This window comes from Spermophilus citellus (genome assembly GCF_964194105.1).
Source record: "Spermophilus citellus genome assembly, chromosome: 12".
In the NCBI taxonomy this organism is placed as follows: Eukaryota; Metazoa; Chordata; class Mammalia; order Rodentia; family Sciuridae; genus Spermophilus; species Spermophilus citellus.
Genome location: NC_138198.1, coordinates 98,527 through 115,854, shown reverse-complemented (window position 1 = coordinate 115,854; position 17,328 = coordinate 98,527). Strand labels below are relative to the sequence as shown.

Here is a 17,328-nt window from a genome sequence, read left to right as displayed (position 1 = left end):
GAAAGAGCTTCCTGTAGTCTGGACCATGGAGACAGCCATATAACCCCGACTTTATGTGAGTTAAGCTGTTGCCTTGAGTAAATCACCTTCTAAAACTAATTTTTTTAAGTTGTTCTAAATCATTCTCTTGCCACAAAAGAAAAAATCCAAGAGAATAGAAAGATATAAAACACTACCCCCCTGCCACTAAGTTACCCCTGGTGTGTCTGGAATCTCACCTCTCTCTGGTAGAAGGCTAAATGCAGACACTTTTCACTGATGACATGTGTTCACTGAGCTCCAGTTTACTTGACATGTCAAGTAAACTCAGCTGATGGCATGGCTCAGGGCTTCTGGTGAGATATCATGAGGACATGGGCTGTGTGTCCTGTTGGTCAGGGCTAGAGAGGAGGGCAGCAACTTCCCCTTCCCACATAGGTCATTTGGTGGAGACTCACGAGCTAACATGTGTCCTGTTGTTCTTTGAACAGCTTGTCCCAAAGGTCATCCGTGTTCTGTAGGAGAGGTAAGTCTTGGTGTTTGGGGGAGGCTGTAAATGTGCATTCCCATCTGGGGTGGGAGGGAGGGCGTAGGGAATGAGGGAGACATAGGTGTATTCTGAGGGTACTCAGGGTGTTCCAGCTGAGTGTCTAAATGGACTGTAAACATGATTCTTTCCTGCAGATCTGTCTGTGCCTTGTAGGATATTTAGCAGCACGCCTGGCCTCAGCTCACTGGGTGCCAGTAGCAGCACCCCCTAGCCCAGTGTGATGCCCGAGAATGTCTGCAGGCACTGCCCAAGTCTCCTGGGATGCCATGGTGCTGGTGGCTGGGAGCCCCACCCCCTCCCTGGCCTTGCTGCAGGTCTCAGCCACACAGACCCTCAGCTGGTTCACTAGTCAGAGAGGAATGTGGGCTAGATACCAGAGGACAGGAGAGGACAGGAAAGACTTGTGGGTGATGAGCCCTGGGAGGCAAGCACATGCTGCTCATCTGGGACTCCAGGGCCTCTCCCGGGCTGCTCATGGCATCTGCACTTGCTGAGCAACAGGCTGCTGGACTAGACCTATGTGTGCTGCTCCCTAAAGTGAACAGGATGCTCCTTGATGTGACTTCACCTTCCTGACTCCCACTTGCTTCCTTGTCTGAGGAGTGAAATAAGAAGAGATCCCAGGGCCCCTCTTATCACTGAGTTCTGTGGTCTGCAGCTGGAGGGGCCTGCTGTGACTGTGATTCATAGCAGTGGGGTGCCATTTGACTTGGAAACCTGGGCCCATTAGTGGTGGCAAATCTTATGGGTGGGTTTTTTTGTTTTTGTCCAGTGGATGTGAGGAGGTTTGCTTAGAAGTTATTAACACCATCATTCCTGGCGTGAGATAACGATGCTCTAGAGGCTGGCATGCTAGACACAGGGATGGAGAAGGCAGTGAACAGGAGAAAGGAAGATGGGGCTCTACCCACTAGTCACTCTACTTGGGAGTAAAAAACTTTATTTTTGGAAAATGAAGCCACATTTGCCCACGGACAGTATATGTGGTTAAGTGCCCACCCTCTCCCCAGGGCTCCTGCTCCTCCCTAACACACACATGCACCAGATGCAGTCTGTGGCACACACCACCTCCTAGGCAGGGTGGCTTCTGCACATGTACCAATGCTGGATGCAGTGCTGACTCTGTGTCCCTTCTATGTCCCAGTGTGGCAAGCCGATGGAGCAGAGCTTCTGTGTTGACTGTGGTGCTAAAATAGGAGGTATCAACCACAGACCTCATGCCGGCTTCCAAAGTATCAGGTATGTGGACTTAGCTTCCGTCCCTTGGAGCCTGAGGCTGGCTCTGGGCTGTCCATTCCAGCGTATGAACTATAGCATCACTAACACCACTGTTCTACATCTGGACTGTGTCATGTTGGGGATCCACATCAAGCACACCTGTAGGCATGTAGTGCTGAAGCTTTTTTGTTTTTTTGCTTTATTTTTGTGGTACTGGGGATGGGACCCGGGACCTCACACATCCTAGGCAAGAGCTCTGCCATTGAGTTGCACCCCTTCCCTAAAAGTGAAAGACAGATATAATCAGTGTTTTTTAAAAACATTTTTAGTTGTAGATGGATAGCGTGTCTTTATTTTTTCTTTTTTTCACATATAGAACACAATTTTTCATATCTCTGGCTGTACACAAAGTAGAGCCCCATCCTTCATGTCTTCATACATGTACTATTTTATTTATTTTTACGCGGTACTAAGGATTGAACCTAGTACCTTACATGTGCTAGGCAAGCACTCGGCCACTGAGCTCCAGCTCAAGCCCTGTAATCAGTCGTATTAACTACAGCCATTCCTCCATATCTGTGGAGACTTGTTTCCAGGACACTTTCCTCCATAGATACTTAGGTCCAGATGTTCAGTTCCTTTATATGTCATGGCACAGTATTTGCTTGTGGCCTACAAATATCCTCCTGTAAACCAGTTTTTTTTTTTAATGGTACTGGGGATTGAGCCTAAGGTTCTTAAGCACTGAGCCACAACACCAGCCCTTTTTATATTTTATTTAAAGACAGGGTCTTGCTGAGTTGCAGAGTCTCACTATGATGCTGAGGCTGGGTTTGAACTTGTGAACCTCCTACCTCAGCCTCCCAAGGCACTGGAATTACAGGTGTGCACCACTGTACTTGGCCTCATAGACTTTTTTTTTTTTTAAAGAGAGAGTGAGAGAGGAGAGAGAGAGAGATAATTTTTTTTAATATTTATTTTTTAGTTCTTGGCGGACACAACATCTTTGTTTGTATGTGGTGCTGAGGATCGAACCCGGGCCGCACGCAAGCCAGGCGAGTGCGCTACCGCTTGAGCCACATCCCCAGCCCCAGACTTTTTTTTTTTTTAAAAGAGAAAGAGAGAGGGAGGGAGGGAGGGAGAGAGAGAGAGAGAGAGAGAGAGAGAGAGAGAGAGAGAGAGAGAAAGAGAGAATGTTTTAATATTTATTTTTTAGTTTTCTGTGGACACAACATCTTTATTTGTATATGATGCTGAGGATCGAACCCAGCGCCGCGTGCGTGCCAGGCGAGCGCACTACCGCTTGAGCCACATCCCCAGCCCTCCCATAGACTTTTAAAAAATCATCTCTAGGTTTCTTATTATACTTTATGCAAATTGAATGCTATGTAAATACTCATTTATCATATTTTTAGGAAATAGTGACAAGAAAAGAAAGCTACTCTTCAGTACCCAGTTCTTTCTGAATATTTTTGATTCACAGTTGGTTGAATTCACAGGCGCAGAATTGCAGATACATAAGGCTAACTGTACCAGATTCAGAAACTAGATAAAAATCTGACCTTCAGCCAGGAATATTGGTGCACACTTGTAATCCCAGCTACTCAGGAGGCTGAGGCAGGAGGATTGAAAGTTTGAAGCCAGCTCAGAAAACCTTGTGAGACCCTGTCTTAAAATAAAAATAGAAAGGACTTGGGGTGTAGCTCGAAAGTAGGGTACTTTCTTAGCACATGTGAAGCCCCCACTCAATTCCCAGAACTGAAAACAATAAATAAAAATAAAAATCTGATCTCATAGTCCCTTGCTTGATCCTGAGATGAGTGTGGCTGTCAGAGCTCCCTTAAGATGACATGCAGGACCTTCTACCTCACCATTTATCTGGCTTTTCTGTTACAAAGCTTAAAATAGTCTAGACTCTTAACTTCTTAAATTATCAATGTCCTTGAATCTTGAAAACTTTTTCCAGGCTGTATATCCCAGTCTTTGATTTGGGAAAATTGAGAATTACGTAGACAATCCCCACATGGATGCAAAAATGCCCCAAACTTGCTGTCATGAGGAAGGTGTTGGTCTCCATCCTGACACCCTGCACTAATGGCCACAACGTGCAGCCATTTAACATTGGGAAAGTTGCAGAGTTTGGCCATCCAGCTGGGTGGGTCTAAAAAGAGAAGGATGTGGAGGCCGGTGGTCTAGCCTTGGAATAATTGGTTCTTTTAATGTTTTCTTCAAATTTTGAAACCTAGCTGGGTGTGGTGATGCACACCTATCATCCCAGTAACTCGGGAGGCTGAGACAGGAGGATTGTGAGTTCAAAGCCAGCCTCAGCAAAAGCAAGGCACTGAGCAACCCTGTCTGTCTAAATAGAATACCAAATAGGGCTGGGAATGTGGCTCAGTGGTCTAGTGCCCCCAAAAAAGTGGGGGCTGGGAATGTGGCTCAATGGTTGAGCCCCTGGGTTCAATCCCCAATACCATTACCAAAACCAAAAAAAAAAAAAAAACAAGAAAAAAAACCAAAAATCTGGGAACTTAGTCGTTAAGATATGAGGCCCCTGGAGCTGAGGAGAAACAGACATCTCTAGTCTTCAACCTGTTTCCTCTTATCCTTTCCAGAGACAGCACAGACAGAACCAAGACTGGCCATGTGCTGGGCCACCCGCAACCCAGAGATGTCGTAGTAGTGTCTGACCGAGAGCTGTCCCCAGTCATCTTCATTCTCATGCGCCTACTCACTCATCTGGCTATGCTTTTGGGAGCCACTCAAAATCCCGAGGTATAAGATGCTACCACTAGACTCTCTTATGTTGCTATAGGAAGAACCTGCTGTGTTTGCATCCAGTCCTTTTGTCTACAAAGTCCTAGCCACCTAGGGATTTTATCTAGTCCACAGGGTAATGCAAAAGTTATAGATCCTACTTTTCCCTCTGGGGCATATGATGCAATGGGGGAACTACTCCTCAGATTATGGAAAATCCTCTTCATTTTTTTTAATTTTTGAAATCTGTTTTAACTGACACAAAACAATTACACGTTTGTTACAGTGTGACATCTTGGCATGTGTATACAAGGTGCAACAATCAGATCATAAAGTCTACTCAGAGTATACAACTCTGTCCATGCCCACACCTGGTCATGGGGAGGTGGTGGGACCCTGTCACCTACACCCTTGTGGTGGCTGCAGGAGGTGCAGGGCAGCATTCCCTGCAGCACCGGGATGACATCAGAGCCAGCAATCTCTGGCTCTACTCACCTCCCTCCCTTCCTCTGCTGCCTGCGTCATGCTGAGAGCACCCTGACCTCACCTAGAAACCACCCTCTCCCCAGTGCTGGTGCTTCGCTCCCTTGGCTTCTCACTGTGTCCTCTACACATTGATCTCACTACACGTCTTGTCTCGTTGCCCTCACAGGCTGTGATAAACATCATCAAGCCTCCAGTGAGTGACCCTAAAGGATTCCTGCAGCAGCACATCCGGAGAGACTTGGAGCAGTTGACAAAGACTCTGGGGAAGAGTGCTGACGAGACCACCTGCGTGGTCCACCTCATGCTGCGCTGCCTTCTCAAAGAGCAGCACCCACTCCCTGACTGGAGTAAGCAAGGGATGTGGGCTGGGCATAACTGCCAGGAGGCCAGGCTCCCTCAGCTCCTGGTGAATGGCATGACAGGAGTGGGAGCAAGCGCTCTGCTCTCCTTGCGGGGGCTAGAGGGGCTGCTGCGCTCCTCCACACACCACCTGCCTGGTTGGGGCCTGCAGCACTGATACCTGGTGCTTGTGCATGCACCATTAACCTGTGCCCTGGGAGCACGTGGCACCCCAGCAGGTGACATGTCCCACTTCTGCTTTCCAGAGATGTCACACTTGTACCCTGACCTAATATGTACATGTACACAATTTGTTACATAAACAAAGGAAGCTACAAAACACTGTCTGCTGAGCTAACTCTTCTACTCTAAACATTTAAATCCAGGCCAAAAGCAAAGGTCTGTGAGGGGACTCTGTAAGTGGTTATCTGACTGGCATTAGGAGGGATTTCAGTTTCTTCTTGCTTACTTGAAAAAATCTTTTAAAACCATCATTGTACCATTGTAGAACAATGTTATTTAAAAGCATACAGATAATAACAGTAGCAATAAAATGTCTGTTACCACCACCGGAGAATCTGTTCCACTTCAGGGGTGTCTTCATCAGAAACCAGCATTAGCATGTCCTTCCCATCTTAGCAACACTGATTTTGCCGAGCACCTCTTGTTCTGGTGTGGCTTCCACAGCACATGGACTCGGGAGCCCTAACCTGCTGCCAGCTCCCCAGGACCACCTTTGCCTACAGGCCTGGGGGCAGCAGTGAGGTGGCTCTGGGTAGCTGTCAGCATTGCTGTGCCCCTAGGCTTTTGAGTTCACCTCCTGTCCTTAGCCATTCGTTTAAAATACTTTCAAGGCCACAGCTGTGGGCTGGAGGGTTGTCAGAAGACTAAAGTGTCTTCACAAGGCCTGGAGGCTGGTGTTGGCAGTACCTGGTGAACTTAGGAAGTTATCACCCCAAAAGTAGGACTCTCTCTCTTAACATTATCCAGTGTTTACTGTATAGAGAACGCTGCTTTTTGTTTGTTGGGTAACAGACACATTTTGATTTTTTTTGTAGGACATTTAAATTTTGATGCAAAATTGTCAAAAAAAGGACATAGAAACAATTGGGAAAAACATGTCGAAGCTCTTCTTCTACCTGAACTGGAGGTAAGTGGTGAGTGGTGACCACTCCTTAGCCCTCTGTCCAGGAGGGGGTCCCATTCATCTGTGAGCACTGTTGGACCACTGTCCTCAGGAGGGCTGTCAGAGGCCTTACCTGGAGAAACCCCTCCTTCTGATATCCCCCTCCTGCACGAGTCTTAGGTAAGGCCAAGGATTATCAGGAGTTCCCATAGGGAAGATGGCAGCCTGCTCCACTGCTTTTGATAGCAGGATGTGAAAGTAAGAGGCAGAGACCCTCCAGAAATGCATCGACAATCTCTCTGGATTCATGACTGCTCTGCTGAGAACATCACAGAGCTGACTATCCACAGCAGGACAGGGAAGTCAGGAAGCAAAAGGGCAGTGAAATAAAGGCCCTGAGTCTCACTCTGTTTGTAGAGGCAAAAACCCTATGAACAAGAAACCCCCCAATCAGTGAAAGATGGCAAAAGCAAGCATCCGGGTTGTGCAGGCAGATTCCTAAGGTGCTACCGTGGGTCCAACAGCTACCTGGTTGTCTGTGACCATGTCTCACTTGCAGAATGCTGTGTCATTTCTTTATCCAGCATCTAGATAAGACCCTGCTGACTGTGAGCACACTCATCAGCCAGGATGAGCGCATCAGCTCTAGCCCTGTGGCCAAAATCATATATGGTGACCCGGCAAGCTTCTTGCCCCAGCTGCCCCAGAAAAGTGTGGCTCATTGCTCAAAGATTTGGAGCTGCAGGAAGAAGGTCACAGTGGAGTACCTCCAGCACGTCGTGGAGCAGAAGAACGGCAAGGAGGTGGTGCCCGTGCTCTGGCACTTCCTGCAGAAGGTGTGTCTGCTTCATGGGCTGCCCCCTTTCCTGGTAGACTTCCCCTGAGGACTGGGAGGCTCTGTGCCTGGGTTCAAAGTCATCATTCCTAGAGGCAGAATCCTAAGCCACCCCATCAGCACTGTGATTCTGAATGCAAGGCCTGTATCAGGAGTCTTAGGGAAGAGCGCAGAGATCTTAAGACACATCTGCTGAAGTCACAGGAGTAATATGCACATTACATAGTGCACGGTGAGGTTAGCAGTGATCTCTAAGGAAGGCCAGGAGAGACCACACTGGTTACTCGACTGTGATACCTTGTGTTCATCCCCAGAAGCTGAGTAGGCGGTCACCAGAAAGTGCCTGCTGAACAGTCAAAAATGTACACCAAGGGGCTGGGGTTGTGGCTCAGCCATAGAGCTCTCGCCTAGCACGTGCGAGGCACTGGGTTCAATCCTCAGCACCACATAAAAATGAATAAATAAAATAAAGGTATTGTGTCCAACTACAATTAAAACATATTAAAAACAAAGAATGCACACCAAAACCACACCAGAGCCCTCCCTGTGCCCTGCAGGCAGGAGGCAGTGTGCTGCATGATGGGGCTACAGGGTGTGGAGTCACACCTGCCAGACCCAGAAACCATCCCCAGCTTTCACCCACTTGAGCTCTCCTGGGCCACAGTAGAGGTTCACACCACCTCCTTCATGGACCAGTACCACAGCTGGCAGGGAGCAGAATGATTGGGGAATGTCTGGTACTCACACTAGGAAGGACTTCATGTTAGTGTTGTGATCTCTTAGTAAGACACAGTCTTATTTGAGTGAGGGTGCTGGATCCTGGCCCTTCAGAACAAAACCCAAAATCACATCAGCTACCACTGCAGTAGGCCTTGGTCTTTCCTTTCAGCAGCCTCACACCCAACCGTGGGCCCAAGAGTCAATTTTTTAAAAATTTTTCTCAAATTACTTATTTTTATTAATTCATTAGTTGTATACATAATGGGAATCGGTGTGAAATTTCCATGTATGCATATAGCATGCATTGATCTTGTATTTGTGTCTGGCTTGTTTCACTTAACATAATATCATCTAGTTCTATCCATTTTGCTGAAAATGACAGGAGTTCATTTTTCTTATAGCTGAATCATATTCTATTATGTATTTAAACCACATCTTCTTTATGCATTCATCTGCTGATAGCCTCTAGGCTGATTCTGTGTCTTATTGTGAATGGTGCCACATAAACATGAGCATGCAGTACCTCTTTGATACCTGATTTCCTTTGGAGTGGGATAGTTGGATCACATAGTAGATCTTTTTTTAGTTTGATGAACCTCCATACTGTTCTCTATTATGAGGTATTAATTAACAGTTGTACCCTAAGCATGAACAGCACCATCCAACAGTATGGTGTCTTGGATGGAATAAAAGTTGGAAGAATGAGAAAGCAGCAGCAGATGCAAGCTCCATTCTTCTTGAATGGTTTCTTGATTGCTGCTGTGATCACCTGAGGATATCAGACTCTCGCTCCTTCACTCTTCCAAAGTGGACTCTGCCAGTGATTGATTGTCCAGGGAGTTTCCAGAAGTCTTTGGTATTGGACTGTGGTAGCAACATCAATCCCTCTTGTTCTGAGGCTTCTGCTTCTTGGACTGCAATGGTTCCTCCAGCTCTCCAGCCTGCAGATGGCCATTGTGGACTACCCAGCTTTTGGTTGTATAAGACATTCTAATAAATCCCCCTTTTGATAACCATAAAAAAACCAGTTGTACCAGAAATATATTAGATTTCCTTTTTCTCTTCATCTATGCTAGCATTTATTATTTTATGTTTGGGTTCATCTATTTTTAGGTGTGGGGGACTAGTGGCAATGGAACCCAGGGCCTTCTTGGGCTTCCTAAGCAAGCAATGCTCTACTTCTGAGCGACAGCCCCCATTTCCTGCTTTTTTTTTTTTTTAAGACAAGATCTCATTAAATTGCCTAGACTAACGTAGAACTTGCTGAGGCTGGCCTTAAACTTGTGATCTTCCTGCCTAAGGCTCCCAAGTAGCTGGGATTGCACACCTGTCTTATAATTTTTTTTAATAGGAGTCATTCTAACTATGGTAGGATGGCATCTCATTGTAGTTTTGATTTGCATTTCCTTGATGGCTATTGTATTGAGCATTTTTTCATATATTTGTTAACCACTTATATTTCTTCTTTTGAGAATTGTCTATTCAGATCATTTGCTCATGTTTAAATTGGATTACTTTGATTTTTAAAAATTTTTAAGTTATATATTCTGGGTATTTGCCTGCTGTCAGGTGAAGAGTTGGCAGCTATTTTTCCCACTCTGTTAAGTTGTCCCTTCACTCTGTTGGTTGTTTCCTTTGCTGTGCAGAAACTTTTTAGTTTGATGTGATCCCATTTGTCATTTTGCTCTTACTTCCTTTGGTTTGAGGGTCCTATCCAGAAACCCATCACCTGTGCCAATGTCTTGGAGTGTTTCCCCTGTTTTTCTGCTGATAGCTTCAGAGTTCAAGTCTTACATCTGGGTCTTTGGTCATCTAGAGTTGATTCTTGTGCAAACTGAGAGATGGGGCCCAACTCAGTCCTTGAGGCAGCTTTTCATTAGAGGAGAGTAGGGACTTGATCCAGTTCATCCAAATCCCTCACCACTTGGTGAAAGGATAGGATGACCCCTTTCCCATTTGCAAGCTTCAGGGTATAATCATGTAAAACAACCCACTGACCAAATTAAACTACACAGAAAGTCCCCAGCCTGCCCTAAAATCTATGCACCCCATGTTGTTTCTCAATTAAATAGAGGAAGTGTTACTGAGCTATCTTCTCTTCTCCAGGAAGCAGAACTGAGACTGGTGAAATTCTTACCTGAGATTTTGGCCCTGCAAAGGGATCTAGTGAAACAATTCCAGAATGTTCCAGAAGATGAATATTCCTGTTCCATCAGGAGTTTTATTAGCAGTCACAGTTCAGGTATGACTGCTGTCTGCTGCAACCAAAGATCAGGACCTTCCATGTTTGGTGATTCAAAAGGATCATTCAGGCTGGGACATGAGGGTGGGGCTCAGGTCCTAAGGTAGAGAAAGAGGCAAAGGATGCCAAATCCCAGAGATGGCCATGAGCCACTGCTGTGTCTAGAAAGCCCTCAGCCTCTCCAGCTTCTCATACAGCCTCAAACTTGAAACTCAGGCATGCTGCTGAGTGAGGAAAAGTGCAGGGTCAGGTTCTTGGGAGCACGCCTTGTGGTTTGACCCTGGCCAGCGTGGTGGTGGGGGTTGTTTCCATGGGGATCTTACCAAGTGTTTTGTTCAACAGATGGGCGGAGGCAGCTATTCCACAACAGGATCACCATCTTCCTGTCCACGTGGAATGCCCTGAGGCGGTCACTGGAGACCAATGGTAAGTGTCCTCCTCTATGTGGCTCTGCCAGCACCCTGATGTGTGTGTGGCAACGCAACCTATTGATGGAGGTGCTGGGATACATGAATCAACCTCCAAAGTCACCCTCAGTCATCTTGAGTCTATAAATATGGAATCAGAAAGGAGTTGGAGGCACTAGAAACTTAACAGCCAGGGCCTAGATCTTTGGACATGGCTGCCCATGGCTTCCCTTCTCTTCCCCTGCCTCCAGACAAACGCCTGGAGCAACATCCCTTTGCTTAGGAATGACTCTGTCTTTTAAAGGTGAAATCAAGTTACCTAAAGGCTACTGCAACTCTGAGTTGGATCTGGACACAGATTTTAAGGTCATCCTGCCCCGGCGTCGGGGCCTGGGCCTCTGCTCAACTGCATTAGTTAGCTACTTGATTAATCTACATAATGAAATCATCTACACCATGGAGAAGTTTTCCAAGGAAAACAACAGGTACTGCGTAAACCCACCACTCTGCCACTAAGCTGGGCTGCAGACTCCAGCCAGCAGCAGCTCCTGTCCCCCAGATCCTCTCTCAGCCTTCCTCAATAAAGCCCCGTATTTGCACATGGTTTTCACTTGCTTACACTATAATGCAGAAGCAGGAGCATATGCCCCAAAGCCCTAGGCCTCACACACCTGCTCTGGACACCAAGACCTGTATCTTGTGTCCCTCAGCTACTCCGTGGATGCCTCGGAGGTCACTGACCTGCATGTTGTCAGTTACGAAGTGGAGCGGGACCTGATGCCTCTGATTCTCTCCAACTGCCAGTATCAAGTGGAGCAAGGTGGGGAGACCTCACAGGAATTTGACCTGGAGAAGATCCAGCGGCAGATCAGCAGCCGCTTCCTCCAGGGCAAGCCCCGGCTGACCCTCAAGGTAGGCTGGGCCCTCTGCCAACGATTTGCTGTAGTTATGAACAGCCCTTGTGAGTTTCAGGGGGAATAGACTGAAGTGACACCCAGGATCTTGTCTGTGTTATCTCCTCCCCACTAGTGATCTGTGGTCCCTACACCTTCTCTGGGCCGGGAGGTGTCCCCAGCTCTCTTCCACATCACCATCACTGTCTGCACCTGTCCCCCAGGGCAGCCTCAAGTCCCAGTGGACTGGGTTTCCACTACAGTTAATGGCACCACCAAGAAGACCTCACTGCTGCCACCCCTTCAGTTGCATATGCAGTCCGTGCTCAGGAACCACCACACAGAACTTCCCCATTCCCTCGTCCTCTAACTGCCATGGCCTTGGCTTCACTTCAGAGCATTCAGCCGTCAGTCCAGCTGCCCAGTGCCAGCAGCACCACTTCATCTTAGTTTCCTGCCAGAATGCCCCTATGCGGGGAGCATCAGTGCAGGCACCCCTGGAAAGGGGCAGTCAGGAACCCCTATCCCCAGCCAGTCCACAGCATGTGGACAGTGTTACGTGGCCTCCACCACACTCCCCCATCTGGCACAGAGGCCCTGTCACCTGGCCCCAGCCCGACCTTCCAGGTGTCTCCAGCCCCTTCCTTCCTTGCTGCATCAAACCCTGTGAACTGCCTCCCGACTCCCTGAACACAGTGGCACTTCTGTACTGTCCCTTACCGTGGCTGCACTCATCCTTACAGGTCCAGTCCGGTGTCATTCTCAGATGTATTTATTCCTCCATTGTAGTCAGCCTGTCAGTTGTTTGAGCCTAAAGCCATTTTTAATTCATCCTGACAGTGGCTGCCTTGTGCACAGTCTCTGCTCAGTGTGGCTGGAGAGATCACAAATGTGCACATTCCCATTCCTGTTCCTCCAGCGCTCTTCCTCTCTTGTAGTCGGCAGATACACTATTCTACAGGGCAATATCTGCAAGGTCACTGTAGCCAGGCTAGATTTCTTGTGTTACTGTGTCCAAAGAGTGCTGGTGGAACAGAGTCATCAGAACACCACAAAGTTGCATGCCTTGCCCAGGAATATACTGTCCGGCTTGGTACTTCCACTGAGTCACTGCTGAAGAATACATCTGTCATCAGATGGAAGCCTCCTCTATTTTAATTTCCAAAAACTTTTTTTTCTTTCTCACTTAGGGGATACCCACGCTGGTATATAGACATGACTGGAACTTCGAACATCTCTTTGTGGACATCAAGAACAAAATGGCACAGGTGGTCATGATAAACCCTCACTTGCAGGGTTGTTCCATCCACATACGTAAGGACAGTACAATCTCATCCTGGTGTCTGCTGTAAGCACCAGGCTTTCTGGCTCCCTGAGGAGCTTAGGGAGCCCAGAGCTCAGAGAGGCAAGCAGAATGGCAGATCACCAAACTTTCTTGATGAGAACAGACCAACCCCTTGGGGGTTGTTTTCTCAATGATGATATCATGACCAGATATCAATGTCCAGCAGCAGATCAGCAGCTGCTTCAGGTGCTAAAGGTTACTCCTGCTCCTTAGGTTCTGCTACTGACAAGTGGAGAGGCTCTTGTGCCTCTCCGTGTCCTCATGGATCATGTGGAGGATTCAGTTAACTTGGGTTGATGTCTGTGCAAAGTCTGAAAGGCTGAGGCACTCAGCATCAGCTCAAGCACGAGCATCAGCTTCTACCACAAGTGCTGGATAGCTGGCCCCGCCTGTGCTAGCAGCTCACAGTTAGGCTCTTACCAAGTAGGAGAAGCAATAGCCTGACCCAGGACTCTGTCCTGATTTTGGTTTCAGAGCCCCCTCCCCAACTCGGCCATGGGTGCCATCAGTGGAGAGCTTCGGTCCTACAGCGATGCCTGTGAAGCCCTGTCTATCATAGAGGTCACTCTGGGCTTTCTAGGCCCAGCTGGTGGGGATCCAAATATGCACCTAAGTGTGTATGTCCAAGACATCCTGCGAATGAGCGACCAAACAACTCCGGTTTTAAAGGTAGGTCTTTTTAAAGGTGTGCTTTTCAAGGAGAATCAGCATCACCTGGTCTTAGTTTCCTGCCAGAATGCCACCATGCAGGAGCCTGGTGCAGGCATCTGTGGAAAGGGGTGGCCAGGAACCCCACCCCTCACCAGTCCACAGAATTTCAGTGCACACTGGGGACAGGAGAGGCAGGGACGCTCAGTGCTGACCACCTAGTAGAGCAGGATGCACAGGTGACTGAGGACCTTGACTACCTGCTCACTGCGTGATACTCACAGTTACACGCTGCTGCAGGAGGGGGAGACTCTCAGATGTTTCCAAGATGAGACAGGTAGACTCGTGGATGGAACAGAGATGGCCTCATGAAGAAAATAGACAAAATTAGGGAGAAATGCCCTTGGGTACCACTCAGAGTGAGCTTTCACTCCTACTTGGGACTCTCTTCCTTTTCCAGGCTTTAAGCAGATGTCAGTTAAAACATGCTGTTGCCCTCTGGCAATTCCTCTCTGCTCATAAGTCGGAACAGCTACTGCGACTGAAGAAAGTGAGTCTGCCCTGCCTCTGCCCAGACTGAGGGTGCTGCACACTGGTCCCAGGCTTTGATGTTGTACTTGTTCATCTTTTTTAGGATCCCTTTGGGGAAATCAGTTCTAGGTACAAAGCAGACCTCAGCCCAGAAATTGCTAAGCTCCTCAGAACCTTCCTGAATCACACAGACCTAGATGCTTTCCTCATGGAGCTCCATGAGCTGATGGTGTTGAAACTAAGGAACACCCAGGCCCAGGAGAGCTTCAACCCTGAATGGAGGTAGGGTGTGCACACCTAGAATGTCTGGCATCTCCCTTGACATGAAGGTAATTCCATCTTACCACAGGACCCTCTGTCTACTGTTCTCCATCACCAGAGCAACTGAGAACTTATTTCTTTGGTTTTAATCTTTTAGGGACTTCTAAAAGATAACTGTGGAATCATATATGCTCATTATAACAAGTAGACCTAACTATGTCAAAGAAGTATGCATTTTAGATTAGGTAGATTAAGCTACAACAATGTGTGAAATCTGAAATATCCAAAATTATGTGAATTTTACATTTGTGTCAATCTAATGGCCAAAAAATGGTGTCTTGTTTTCACTTGTTTTCCTACCTACTTCTGTGGCTGGGCACATTTTAAAACCTATCACCATTTGTTTATCATCCTCTGAAATAGCTCTTGGTAGCTTCTGGTTATTGGGCAGGGCAGTTGATCTGTTTTTTTGTTCTTTCTTTCTTTCTTTCTTTTTTTTTTTTTTTAGTACCAGAGATTGAACCCATGGTTACTTAGCTACTGAGCTGCATCCCCAGGTCTTTTTATTTTTTAATTTGAGAGAGGACCTCACCATTGCTAAGGCTGGTCTCAACTATGTGATCCTCCTACCTTAGCCTCCTGAGTTGCTGGGATTGCAGGCATATGCCACTGCCCCTAACCAGTTTATCCCTTTTAAAAAAATATTTTTTAGTTGTAGATGGACTCAAAATCTTTATTTATTTATTCTTTTTTATTGGTTGTTCAAAACATTACAAAGCTCTTGACATATCATATTTCATACATTTGATTCAAGTGGGTTATGAACTCCCATTTTTACCCCATATACCGATTGCATTATTTATTCTTATATGGTGTTAAGAATCAAACTCAGGGCCTCATGCATGCGAGGCAAGCACTCTATCACCAAGCCACAACTCCAGCCCTTATCTCACTCTTTTTAAAAAATATTTATTTTTAAGTTGTAGATGGACACAATATGTTTATTTTATTTATTTATATGTGGTGCTGAGAATCAAACCCAGGTGAGTGCTCTACCCAGCCCCTTTATCTCTTTTTTAATGATTTGTAAAAAGCTCTTTGTATAGAATAGATTATTTCCTTTGATCTACATGTTACAATTGATAGAAGTAAGAAATCAATTGATAGGATTTTTTCATAAAGCCTCTGTGGGGCTGGGTGCAGTGGTGCGTGTCTGTAATCTTAGGAGCTCAGGAGGATTTTAAGTTCAAAGCCAGCCTCAGCAACTTAGCAAGTCCCTATCTCTAAATAAAATATTGAAAAGGGGTGGAGATGTGGGCTGGGATTGCAGCTCAGTGGTGGAGCACTTGCCTAGCATGTGTGGGGCACTGGGGTCGCTCCTTAGCATCACATATAAATAAACAAAATAAAGCTATTGCATTTATCTACAACTAAAAATATATTTCTTTTAAAGTGTGAGGGGTGGGTGGGGATGTGGCACAGTGGCTAAGCACCCCTGGGTTTAATCCCCAGTACTTCCCCTGCCCCCCCCCAAAAAAAAAGCTGCCACAGGGACATACTTCCTTATTACATCCCAGGGTGCTAAGCCATACTGTTTTCTCCTGCTGCTTTTATAGTTCTACATTGCACATTTCTTTCATTAGTCAGTTCACTTTTCTGTGTGCTATGAGGCAGGTATTTCACTTGACTGGCTTTCTGGATGGACAGTCAGGCTACATTTGCTGTTTCTGTCCTCAGGCCGTATGGCACATGCCTGTACAGTAAAGTTCCCCTTCCTAGAGAATTTGCAACCTTTGGTAAGATAAACCATGAGAGGGAACACCTTCCTTTTTCTGAGTGGCAAAGCTTTGTTTCTGATGCAGCCAGGCAGGCCCGTCAGTGGAGTGCCTGAAGTGGCCTAGCTGAGCATCATCGAGGAAGCTCCACCCCCAGAAGCCTTGAGCCTGGGACTCCAGGTCCAGCTCAGGAACTGGGCAGCGGGCTGACCTGAAGCTGACCCTCAGTATTTCTGGTCTTAGCACCCCAGTCCTGGAAAGAGTGAGAGCTGATAGGCTTCTGAATGCTCTAAACACTGTCTCTTGTGCCTGATTTTGCAGCCTGAGGGACACTCTGGTGAGTTACATGGAAACCAAAGAGAATGAAGTTCTTCCAGAATTGAAATCCCAGTTCCCAGAAGAGATACTGCTGTCCAGCTGCGTCTCTGTATGGAAAGTGGCAGTTGCATGGAAACAGGACCGGCAAGCAAAATAGGATTCTCTACTCTATCCCTTTATGTGGTGGGGACATAGCTCCCCTCCCCTCCACTGTGCCTCAAGGGCACCTGGAAAGACAGTGTTGGAACAGCACTGAATTCAAGGCCAGCATGCACTGTGCCAGCTGATGGATTTTTTTTTTTACTTTTTATTGATTTTACTTTTTTTTTAAATACACAACAGCGGAGTGTATTACAATTCTTATTACACATATAGAGCACAAATTTTCATACCTTTGTATAAAGTATGTTCTCGCCATTTTATGTCTATATACATGTACTTTTGTTCCATTACAATTCTTATTATACATAATCACCACATTTTTTTTCATATCTCTGTTTGTATATAAAGTAGATTGACACCCAATTCATGTCTTCATACATGTACTTTGGATAATGATGTCCATCACATTCCACCATCCTTGATAATCTCCTTCTTCCTCCCTTTCCCTCCCTCCCCTCTTCCCTATCTAGAATTCATCTATTTGTCCCATGTTCCCCCTCTCTTCCCCATTATGAGTCAGCCTCCTTATATCAGAGAAAACATTTGGCATTTTTTTTGGGGGGGATTAGCTAACTTCACTTAGCATTATCTTCTCCAATGCCATCCATTTACCTGCAAATGCCATGATTTTATTCTCTGCTGAGGGCCATTACCAAGTAGGAATGACGCATCGAAATTTCCTTGCCAGCGTACCCCATGTTAAATGGACTTGCCTTGGAATTTCGCTGTTGACATT

The 17,328-nt window shown here is 46.6% G+C and overlaps 1 protein-coding gene across 1 annotated transcript in view; it reads left to right on the top strand.

Annotated features, from left to right (window-relative positions):
• LOC308632065 (E3 ubiquitin-protein ligase RNF213-like) overlaps nt 1–16,587 on the top strand; it is a gene marked incomplete at both ends in the record, with an annotated part of 105,230 nt that extends 88,643 nt beyond the window's left edge. The window contains 15 exon segments of the mRNA XM_081263710.1: nt 471–505; nt 1,674–1,768; nt 4,363–4,522; nt 5,157–5,337; nt 6,388–6,479; nt 7,040–7,291; nt 10,117–10,252; nt 10,595–10,678; nt 10,964–11,144; nt 11,370–11,571; nt 12,743–12,820; nt 13,372–13,566; nt 14,006–14,095; nt 14,180–14,358; nt 16,434–16,587. Of these exon segments, the coding sequence (XP_081119836.1) occupies nt 471–505; nt 1,674–1,768; nt 4,363–4,522; nt 5,157–5,337; nt 6,388–6,479; nt 7,040–7,291; nt 10,117–10,252; nt 10,595–10,678; nt 10,964–11,144; nt 11,370–11,571; nt 12,743–12,820; nt 13,372–13,566; nt 14,006–14,095; nt 14,180–14,358; nt 16,434–16,587 (2,114 nt within the window).
• Between the last annotated feature and the right edge of the window lie 741 nt (nt 16,588–17,328).